This window comes from Dendrobates tinctorius, unplaced genomic scaffold (assembly GCF_039654945.1).
Source record: "Dendrobates tinctorius isolate UK_male_01 unplaced genomic scaffold, ASM3965494v1 ptg000303l, whole genome shotgun sequence".
Lineage (NCBI taxonomy): Eukaryota > Metazoa > Chordata > Amphibia > Anura > Dendrobatidae > Dendrobates > Dendrobates tinctorius.
Window position 1 is genome coordinate 1777657 of NW_027361970.1, and position 12295 is coordinate 1789951.

At 39.9% G+C, this 12295-nt stretch overlaps 1 protein-coding gene across 1 annotated transcript in view; it reads right to left on the bottom strand.

The window, feature by feature from the left end:
• The window catches only part of TECTA (tectorin alpha), a 244087-nt gene that overhangs the window by 64319 nt on the left and 167473 nt on the right, over positions 1-12295 (bottom strand). The window contains exon 14 of the mRNA XM_073560719.1: positions 9525-9825. Coding sequence (XP_073416820.1) covers positions 9525-9825 — 301 coding nt within the window. The remainder of the gene's footprint in view (positions 1-9524; positions 9826-12295) is intronic.

Genomic DNA, 12295 nt, shown 5'->3' on the forward strand with positions numbered 1-12295 from the left:
TCAAAAAGACGCATATAAATATCCATGGTACCGCTGAAAACGTCATCTTGTCCCGCAAAAAATGAGCCACCATACAGCATCATCAGCGAAAAAATAAAAAAGTTATAGATCGCAGAATAAAGTGATGCAAAAATAATTATTTTTTATATAAAATTGTTTTCATTACATAAAAGCGCCAAAACATAAAAAAAGACCTAAATGAGGTATCGCTGTAACTGTACTGACCCGAAGAATAAAACCGCCTTATAAATTTTACCGCACCCGGAACGGCGTAAACGCACCACCCAAAAGAAATTCACGAAACGCTGGTTTTTGTAAATTCTGCATCCCAAAAAACGAAATAAAAAGCGATCAAAAAATGTCACATGCCCGAACATGATACCAATAAAAGCGTCAACTCGTCCCGCAAAAAATAAGACCTCACATGACTCGGTGGGTCAAAATATGGAAAAATTATAGCTCTCAATATGTGGTGATGCAAAAACTATTTCGTCTTTTAGCATGCGACAGCTGTCAAACATAAAAACCGCCATAAATAGTAAATCAAACCCCCCGTTATCACCCCCTTAGTTAGGGAAAAATAATAAAATTAAAAAAATGTATTTATTTCCATTTTCCCATTAGGGTTAGGGCTAGGGTTAGGGCTAGGGCTAGGGTTAGGGTTAGGGCTAGGGTTAAGGTTAGGGCTAGGGCTAGAATTGGGGGTTTCCACTATTTGCGCACATCAGGTGCTCTCCAAACGCAACATGGCATCTGATCTCAATTCCAGCCAATTCTGCGTTGAAAAAGTCAAATGGTGCTCCTTCCCTTCCAAGCCCTGCCATGCACCCAAACAGTGTTTTACCCCCTCATATGGAGTATCAGCCTAATCAGGACAATTTGCAAAACAACTTTTGGGGTCCTATTTCTCCTGTTGCCCTTAGGAAAATAAAAATTTTGGGGCAAAAATATCATTTTTGTGGAAAAAATTTTTTTTGTTATTTTCACGCCTGGGCGTTATAAACTTCTGTGAAGCACTTGGGGGTTCAAAGTTCTCACCACACATCTAGATAAGTTCCTTGGGGGGTCTAGTTTCCAAAATGGGGTCATTTGTGGGGGGTTTCCACTGTTTTGGTACATCAGGGGCTTTCCAAACGCGACATGGTGTCTGATCTCAATTCCAGCCAAAAAAGTCAAATGGCGCTGCTTGCCTTCCAAGCTCTGCCATGTGCCCAAATAGTCATTTACACCCACATATGGGGTATCAGTGTACTCAGGACAAATTGCACAATAACTTTTAGGGTCCTGTTACCCTTGGGAAAATAAAAATTGGGGGTGAAAAGATCATTTTGTGGAAAAAATATGATTTTTTAATTGTACCACTGTGCATTATAAACTTCTGTGAAGCCCTTGTGGGTTCAAAGTTCTCACCACATATCTAGATAAGTTCCTTAGGGGGTCTAGTTTCAAAAATGGGGTCACTTGTGGGGGGTTTCCACTGTTTAGGTACATCAGGGGCTCTCCAAACGCGACATGGCATCCGATCAGAATTCCAGCCAATTTTGCATTGAAAAAGTCAAACGGCGCTCCTTCCCTTCTGAGCTCTGCCATGCGCCGAAACAGTGGTTCCCCCCCACATATCAGGTATCAGCGTGCTCAGGACAAATTGCACAATAATTTTTGCAGTCCAATTTCTCCTGTTACACTTGGTAAAATAAAAAAAATTGAACCTGAAGTAATTTTTTTTGTGAAAAAAAGTTAAATGTTAATTTTTTTTAAATATTCAAAAAATTCCTGTGACGCACCTGAAGGGTTAATAAACTCCTTGAATGTGGTTTTAAGCACCTTAAGGGGTGCAATTTTTAGAATGGTGTCACTTTTGGGTATTTTCTATCATATAGACCCCTCAAAGTGGCTTCAAATGTGATGTGGTCCGTAAAAATAAAATGGTGTTGCAAAAATGAGAGATCGCTGGTCAACTTTTAACCCTTATATCTTGCTAACAAATAAAAATTTTGGTTCCAAAATTGTGCTGATGTAAAGTAAACATGTGGCAAATGTTACTTATTAACTTTTTTGTGTGCCATATCTCTGTGATTTAAGGGCATAAAAATTCAAAGTTGGAAAATTGCGGAATTTTCAAAATTTTCGCCAAATTTCCGTTTTTCTCATAAATAAACGCAAGTTATATGAATGAAATTTTACCACTAACATGAAGTACAATATGTCACGAGAAAACAATGTCAGAATCACCGGGATCCACGGAAGCGTTTCAGAGTTATGACCTCATAAAGGGACAGTGGTCAGAATTGTAAAAATTGGCCAGGTAGTTAACGTGCAAACCACCCTTGGTAGTGAAGGGGTTAAAAAAATCGCCAAATAAATTAGTAAAAAAAAGAAAAAATATTCCCCAATAAATTCATTTTTGAAAATAAAAAAAACCCAAAACAATAAAAGTACACATATTAGGTATCGCCGCGTCCGTAACGACCCGCCCTATAAAACTGTCCCATTAGTTAACCCCTTTAGCTAACCCCTTAAAAAATAAAAATAAAAAACGAATCAAAAAATAATGATTTATTATCATACCGCCAAACAAAAAGGTGTAATAACGCGCGATCAAAAAGACGCATATAAATATCCATGGTACCGCTGAAAACAACATCTTGTCCCGCAAAAAACAAGCCACCATACAGCATCATCAGCAAAAAAATAAAAAAGTTATAGCTCGCAGAATAAAGTGATGCAAAAATAATTATTTTTTATATAAAATAGTTTTCATTGCATAAAACCGTCAAAACATAAAAAAACGACCTAAATGAGGTATCGCTGTAACCGTACTGACCCGAAGAATAAAACCGCTTTATCAATTTTACCGCACGCGGAACGGTGTAAACGCAGTCCCCCAAAAGAAATTCATGAAACGCTGGTTTTTGTTCATTCTGCGTCCCAAAAATCGGAATAAAAAGCGATCAAAAAATGTCACGTGCCCAAAAATGGTACCAATAAAAACGTCAACTCGTCCCGCAAAAAATAAGACCTCACATGACTCAGTGGGTCAAAATACGGAAAAATTATAGCTCTCAATATGTGGTGATGCAAAAACTATTTTTACAATAAAAAGCGTCTTTTAGCGTGCGACAGCCGCCAAACATAAAAACCGCCATAAATAGTAAATCAAACCCCCCGTTATCACCCCCTTAGTTAGGGAAAAATAATAAAATTAAAAAAAGTATTTATTTCCATTTTTCCATTAGGGTTAGGGTTAGGGCTAGGGTTAGGGCTAGGGTTAGGGCTAGGGTTAGGGTTAGGGTTAGGGCTAGGGTTAGGGTTAGGGCTGAGATTAGAGTTAGGGGTGTGTTGGGGTTCGGGTTGGAGTTAGAATTGGGGGTTTCCACTGTTTGGGCACATCAGGGGCTCTCCAAATGCAACATTGCGTCTGATCTCAATTCCAGCCAATTCTGAGTTGAAAAAGTCATATGGTGCTCCTTCCCTTCCAAGCTCTGCCATGCGCCCAAACAGTGTTTTACCCCCACATGTAGGGTATTAGCCTACTCAGGACAAATTGCAAAACAATTTTTGGGGTCCAATTTCTCCTGTTACCCTTAGGAAAATAAAAAATTGGGGGCAAAAATATCATTTTTGTGGAAAAAAATGATTTTTTTATTTTCACGTCCGAGCGTTATAAACTTCTGTGAAGCACTTGGGGGTTCAAAGTACTCACCACACATCTAGATTAGTTCCGTGGGGGGGTCTAGTGTCCAAAATGGGGCACTTGTGGGGAGTTTCAATAGTTTAGGTACATCAGGGGCTCTCCAAACGCACATGACACCCGCAGACCATTCCATCAAAGTCTACATTCCAAAATGGCACTGCTTCCCTTCCGAGCCCCGACGTGTGTCCATACAGTAGTTTTCTCCCACATATGGGGTGTCAGCGTACTCATGTCAAATTGGACAACAACTTTTGCGGTCCAATTTCTCCTGTTACCCTTGGGAAAATGAAAAATTGGGGACTAATTGATCATGTTTGTGGAAAAAACACGATTTTTTTATTTTCATGCCCGGGCATTATAAACTTCTGTGAAGCCCTTGGGGGTTCAAAGTGCTCACCACACATCTAGATAAGTTCCTTAGGGGTTCTCATTTCCAAAATGGGGTCATTTGTGGGTGTTTCCACTGTTTAGGTACATTAGGGGCTCTCCAAAGGCAACATGACACCCGCAGACCATTCCATCAAAGTCTGCATTCCAAAACATCACTACTTCCCTTCCGAGCCCTGACGTGTGTCCATACAGTAGTTTTCTCCCACATATGGGGTGTCAGCTTACTCAGGACAAATTGGACAACAACTTTTGGGGTTCAATTTCTCCTGTTACCCTTGGGAAAATAAAAAAATTGGGGAATAATTTATCATGTTTGTGGAAAAAATACGATTCTTTTATTTCATGCCCTGGCATTATAAACTTCTGTGAAGCCCTTGGGGGTTCAAAGTGCTCACCTCACATCTAGATAAGTTCCTTAGGGGGTCTAGTTTTCAAAATGGGGTCATTTGTGGGGGGTTTCCACTGTTTAGGTACATTAGGGGCTCTCCAAAGGCAACATGACACCCGCAGACCATTCCATCAATGTCTGCATTCCAAAACGTCACTACTTCCCTTCCAATCCCCGACGTGTGCCCATACAGTAGTTTTCTCCCACATATGGGGTATCAGCATACTCAGGACAAATTGGACAACAACTTTTGGAGTCCAATTTCTCCTGTTACCCTTGGGAAAATAAAAAAAATGGTGACTAAAAGATCATGTTTGTGGAAAAAATACAAATTTTTTATTTTCACGCCCGGGCGTTATAAACTTCTGTGAAGCACTGGGGGGTTCAAAGTGCTCACCACACATCTAGATAAGTTCCTTGGGGGGTCTAGTTTACAAAATGGTGTCATTTATGGGGGGTTTCCACTGTTTAGGTACATCAGGGGTTTTCCAATCGCGACATGGTGTCCGATCTCAATTCCAGCCAAAAACCTCAAATGGCGCTGCTTCCCTTCCGAGCTCTGCCATGCGCCCAAATAGTGGTTTACCCCCACATGTGGGGTATCAGCGTACACAGGACAAATTGCACAATAACTTTTAGGGCGCTGTTACCCTTGGAAAAATAAGAATTGAGGGTGAAAAGATCATTTTTGTGGAAAAAATATGATTTTTTAATTGTACGGCTTTATGTTATAAACTTCTGTGAAGCCCTTGGGGGTTCAAAGTTCTCACCACACATCTAGATAAGTTCCTTAGGGGGTCTAGTTTCCAAAATGGTGTCATTTGTGGGGGGTTTCCACTGTTTTGGTACATCAGGGGTTTTCCAATCGCGACATGGTGTCCGATCTCAATTCCAGCCAAAAACGTCAAATGGCGCTGCTTCCCTTCCGAGCTCTGCCATGCGCCCAAATAGTGGTTTACCCCCACATGTGGGGTATCAGCATACTCAGGACAAATTGCACAATAACTTTTAGGGTCCTGTTACCCTTGGGAAAATAAAAATTGGGGTGAAAAGATCATTTTTGTGGAAAAAATATGATTTTTTAATTGTACCGCTGTACGTTATAAACTTCTGTAAAGCCCTTGTGGGTTCAAAGTTCTCACCACATATCTAGATAAGTTCCTTGGGGGGTCTAGTTTCCAAAATGGGGTCAATTATAGGGGGTTTCCACTGTTTAGGTACATCAGGGACTCTCCAAACGTGACATGGCGTCCGATCTGAATTCCAGCCAATTTTGCATTGAAAAAGTCAAACGGCGCTCCTTCCATTCTGAGCTCTGCCATGCGCCGAAACAGTCGTTCCCCCCCACAAATCAGGTATCAGCGTACTCAGGACAAATTGCACAATAACTTTTGCAGTCCAATTTCTCCTGTTACCCTTGGTAATATAAAAAAAATTGAACCTGAAGTATTTTTTTTGTGAAAAAAAGTTAGATGTTCATTTTTTTTTTAAATATTCAAAAAAATTCCTGTGACGCACCTAAAGGGTTAATAAACTTCTTGAATGTGGTTTTGAGCACCTTAAGGGGTGCAGTTTTTAGAATGGTGTCACTTTTGAGTATTTTCTATCATATAGACCCCTCAAAGTGGCTTCAAATGTGATGTGGTCCTAAAAATAAAATGGTGTTGTAAAAATGAGAAATCGCTGGTCAACTTTTAACCCTTATAACGTCCTAACAAAAAAAAATTTTGGTTCCAAAATTGTGCTGATGTAAAGTAAACATGTGGGAAATGTTAGTTATCAAGTTTTTTGTGTGCCGTATCTCTGTGATTTAAGGGCATAAAAATTCAAAGTTGGAAAATTGCGAAATTTTCAAAATTTTTGCCAAATTTCCATTTTTTTCACAAATAAACGCAAGTTATCTGAATGAAATTTTACCACTAACATGAAGTACAATATGTCACGAGAAAACAATGTCAGAATCGCCGGGATCCATAGAAGTGTTCCAGAGTTATGACCTCATAAAGGTACAGTGGTCAGAATTGTAAAAATTGGCCCGGTCATGAACGTGCAAACCACCCTTGGGGGTGAAGGGGTTAAAGGGGTATACCCATCTCCAAGATCCTATCCCAATATGTAGTAATTGTAATAATAATATTAGCAAATATCATCAATCAGAAATGTAGTATAGTTTTCCTGATTCACTATATCTCTTTCCTCATGTACAGGCATTGTAGGACCTTAGGTATCCATGGTCACGACCACTGATATAGTGACAGTTAGCTAGTTGCTAGTGGTCCTAACCATGGATATCTAAGGTCCTGCAATGCCTGCACATGAGGAAATGACATAGCAAATCAGAATAACTATACATTTCTGACTGGAGATATTTGCTAATATTATTATTATTATTATTATTATTATTATTACATCTACTACATATTGGGATAGGATCTCGGAGATGAGAATACCCCTTTCAGCCAGAGGATAAGGCTACAATAACCAGAGAATGAGTACCGTATATACTCGTGTATAAGCCGAGATTTTCAGTCCATTTTTGGGGGGTGAAAGTCCCCCTCTCGGCTTATACGTGAGTCATATATGCCAGGGGGTCAGCGGCGGAGGGGGAGCGGGGGTGTCAGAACATACGGACCCCCCCGGCGCATCTCTGCAGCCCCCCTGCTACTCCCACGGTCTCAGGTGCCTGCCTTCAGCGGTCACGTGGTACCGCTCATTAAAGTCATGAATATTCGCATATTCATGACTTTAATGAGCAGTACCACGTGACCACTGAAGGCAGGCACCAGACATCATGGGAGAATGGGGCTGCAGAGTTGCGCCAGGGGGGTAAGTATATGCGATATTCACCTATCCCCGTTCCAACACTGCTCGCCACTGTCTGTCGGGTCCTCTGTCAGTGACGTTCAGGAAACAGAGGGCACAATGACGTGGTTAGTGCGCGACCTCTGCTGCCTGAACGTCACTGAGGACCCAGTAGACAGTGGCGAGCAGTGTTGTAATGGGGACAGGTGAATATCTCAGGTGCCAGGGCCCTGAGCCAGCGGTGACACCGGCATCTGTCCCCCATAGCGCACCGGTGTCCCTGCCTGCTCAGCACACTGGCACCTAGCCCCCAGCAACGAGAGGTGAGTATGTCAATTTTTTTTATTTGCAGCAGCATATGGGGCCTATTCTATGGAGCAACTTATGGAGCAGCATATGGGGCCTATTCTATGGAGCATCTTATGGGGCAGCATATGGGGCCTATTCTATGGAGCATCTTATGGGGAAGCATATGGGGCCTATTGTATGGAGCATCTTATGGGTCAGAATATGGGGCATAATCTATGGAGCATCATATGGGGCCTATTCTATGGAGCATCTTATGGGGAAGCATATGGGGCATAATCTATGGAATGTCTTATGGGACCATAACCTTTATGGAGCAGCATATGGGGCATATTCTATGGAGCATCTTATGGGGTCATTATTAACCTTTGTGCAGCATTATATGGGGCATATTTTGTATGGAGCACATCATGAACTGTATGGAGCATTATATGGGGCTCCTGATTCAATCTGGATATTCAAAAACATTTAACCTACTGATGTCTCAATTAATTTTACTTTTATTGGTATCTATTTTTATTTTTGAAATTTACCAGTAGCTGCATTTCCCAACCTAGGCTTATACGCGAGTCAATAAGTTTTCCCAGTTTTTTGTGGCAAAGTTAGTGGGGTCGGCTTATACTCGGGTCGGCTTATACACGAGTATATATATATATATATATATATATATATATACGGTATCTGTATGTAAGGGTCTGGGTTGTTCAGATAGTCTGGTTCAATATCTGTATTTTTTTGGGGTCTGAATTTAGGGGTTCTGGTCTGAGGTCTAGATTAGATTAGGGTTTCTGGTCAAAGGTTTGTATTTGTTTACAGATATGAGGGTCTGTATGTATATAGAGAGGCTCATCTTGGGTCCGTTTTTATTTCAGGGATCTGGTCGGGGAGTCTTGTTCCATATTCTGTATTTAGGGGGATCCGGAGACTGTTGTAGTCCAGGAAGTATTCATTTAGTTGGTTTGGTCTGGGGTCTATAATTATTATGGGGTGCAGCAGTATTATAGTTTACTGGGTGCAGCAGTTGTGATACAATCAAAAGTTTTTAGATGTAGCATGTAGTGGAGCTGAGAAAGCGAACTCCACCCACTCCACTGATTTTTGTGTACAATATATATTGACAGCAAGATTCTAATCAGTGCTGGGGGTGAAGTTGAACTAGGAGGCATGTGGGCAGTTAGTTTCGCAGTGATAATCTCCTGCTGATAAAACACTCATTGTATTGAAAAAAAACATCACACAGCCTAATTATTGACACTTTGCAGAAATCAGTGTCTCAGGCCTGATGACAGATCCCCTTTAATCAGCAACTGATAGCCACAGCATGGACATATGCCCAAAGGCAGATCTAAAAAAAATTCTATATAAGCATCCATGAGCATTATATATATATAGTATATATATATATATATATATATATATATTCATGTGTTATGAATGCATATATGTAAATTAGGTTATTACAGTGTTGTGAAAGTGAAATCAGGATACCAAAATTTGACATAAAGAGACTAAACCAGACAGTTGCTTATCTAACACCTAATAAACACGGGAAGCAATGTGCTGGTGTGGGAATCTGGTGTGTTTTGGCCATGTTAAGTCCAGGTGCTTACAAACATTGGTATCCCCTTTAGTAATGAACCAGATAGGGAAGGCAAGCCTTATGCCCCTGTGACCTGAGATGTAGATGCAGTACTATCTTGGTTTATCAAATCCCTTAATTCTCTTTACAGAGCTAGTAAAGTAAATGGTAATAATTCTGCTGCCTCCAGATTCAGAGTTTACTAGTGATGGATTTAATCCTTGTCCATTTTTACAATACTATTGGAAATAGAGCATTCTGTAATGCCAGGAGAAGGGCAATTTGAAGTACTAACTAAGCGATCTCCATTTCTGTTATATACACCACCCATAACTCCATCACAGTACAAAGTACATGCACAGTACAAGAAAAAATATACCTTTTTTGCATGCCATTTGTTTTCCAGCTCTGTGCCAGCACTACGCTGCTTACTACTGGCTTTCCTCTTAAAGTGACATAATCATCAGTTAAATCTCCATTAAAGTTGCCACAGAGGCCACAGACTTTGTTCTGGAGTCTCTCACTGATGGTAATTTTAATGATATTGAATCCATTGTAGTGAATCTGAATGTCAGGGCTTGTGTCAATTACCAAGAATCCCTCCATGCTGTATATCTTCGTTGACAGTCCAGTAACAAAGGGGACTGTCACTTGTGTTCCATTTACCTATAGTAATACCAAAAAGATTCAATGAATTTTTAAAGTTACACATTTCATAATGCTATCGTGTGAGCGCGCAGCCACATGAAGTGAGACCAATCCCCAATGTGAACATGTGATAAATGTAAAAATGTGAAAACTTTATCATATCCTTTTTGCTTTGACAAACAACTGTTTAAAAAGGTGCGCAGAAAGTCAAAAAATTTTAAGTGCATTCCATCTTTCAGCTTTGATTTTTTTTTTACTGATGTCTTTTTTTTTGGAACACACCAGAGCCTCAGTGATACTGACATCTCTGCAACCCCTGTAGCTATATGTCTCAGCTTACTATACTTGCCAATATGGACAAGCAATTCTAATTAGTGTCACATTTTTGTAAAATCTCTAAAGCCAGTGAATTCAATTTGTGATTTGATTTGCACCAATTGCAAAAAATACCTGTTGAAATTTAACAGAAAAAAGATAACTGTACAGTATGAGAAGGATAAGGCTTGTAAGATTTCTGGTGGAGCCATGCAGGCATCTCTATAATGCCTTTCAGCTATCATATCACATAGTTTAGTAAAACCAATCAGGAGAAACTATCATAGCCTATATAAAAGTAGAGGCAGGGAACGAAGCAGCAATTTTGTAATGAATCTGGATGGTGAAAGGCTGTCATACCTTACAGCTTAACCACAGAGATAGGGAGTGAAAGTCAATAAACACTGAATAAACATTACAGATAGCCTCATAGTTTCTGCATTAGAGCAGAAGGCTTCTGCTCATACCACACCCAATACAATCTGGGAATCAGATTAGTGTACTCCAATCATGGCCAGTTTCATTGAGATTTGTTATGTCTTAATAATGCCTGCTAAGGGTCATTTGTCTAACTGAGTTTTGCACATTCTATATTTATGATGTGAAAGGACAACTAGAGAGATAACTAAAATGTATTTAAGAAGACCTATCACTTGCTCTAAAAAAGAGCATTAAACACCCTGTAAAAATCCCCAAACTCCCCTGATTCCGCTCCTCTTTTCCATTTTCTGTTATGTCAATCCATTGCAGAGATATTCACATTTGTTTCTTCTGCAGCGCACCATGTGAAATCTCCACTTGCAGACTAACTGGGCATTTCTTTACACTTTCACCCCTTCGTCCCACCCAGACCCTACCAATCACAGTTCAGCAGCTTAGCTAACTGTCTATCAATCTCAGATGCTGCCAAACTGTTATTGGCAGTATTTAAGAGGGAGAAGTGAAAGCGCACGCCCCAAGAGAAAACAATGAAGAAACACCCAGCTGGACTGCAATGTAGAGATTTCCCAAATTGCGCTCAACAAAACAGAAAATGTGATTATTTCTGTAATTGAGTAACTCTGTGCAAATCAGAAAATAAAGTCAGAATCAGGTGAGCTTGGGGATTTTTAGAAGGCATTTAAGTCAATTTTTTTCATGCAAGTGACAGGTTCTCCTTAAGAATGAAAGTGCCTTAGTGAGTGCCTGTGAGAACAGGAGAAAAGAATTATAGCCTTGAGAGACCTTTGTGGAGAGTCCACCAAATGTAGACAATGGGATAGTATAGTGTTTATCCCTTCCATTCTTTGAAATTGGCAGCGTATTGTCTGTGGATTCCAGTATACAGGCCTTGGGTTGGATCTTCTATGTGTTTAGCATTTGGATTTCAAAGGAGCCACAGGATTTTTACTTTTCTTACTGCCTATTCAATATTCTGACACTTATCCTTTGTGATTAGAATCTGTGTCATTTAATAGGATAGAAAAGCCTTCCCTCCAGGACCCCAAGCTTTTCTCCTCCATCACAGTACCAGTTAGGTCAGAATCCAGTAGGGCTGCTGAAATAATGACCATATAGTTCAATTGTTCGAAATCTCAATTATCTTGGTTAATACTGTTAATAATCCTTTTATCACCAGTAAAATCTCATTAATATTTTGTAGAAAATGATTCAGTATTCCATTAGCATTTTGTAATTCGGCTTTTATGTCAGTTCTTTTTGTTTCTGGTAATTGAATTATAGTCTAGTCATGAATGTGGCCTTCTCACATTTGTTCTTGGGCGACAATAACGCTTTCTATGAGCCAGTACAGAGTATCACTTTCGAAGAGCAACTTCTACTTAATGTCTGGGCAGCAAGTATTGATGACCTATCCTGTTGAGGATAGTCTAAATCCCGACAACCCAACTGATCATCCGTTATTAGAAGGTCCTGGAGGTCAGCTCCAATTCAAGAGAGTAGGTGCAAATAATTCATTATCCTGAACATAGGTCAACAATATTAGATTCAACCCCTCCTTGTCATCCATGTATTACTATACACGGACAGTCATTGAAAAAAAAAAAAGAATTAATGGCACATCTACTAAATTAAAAATGTATCCATATTTAATTAGTATCCATTAAAGAAACAATATCCTACATGGTGTAAAAAAAGCTGACACATCTCTGTTGGTTGTGTTAAATGCCCTTAG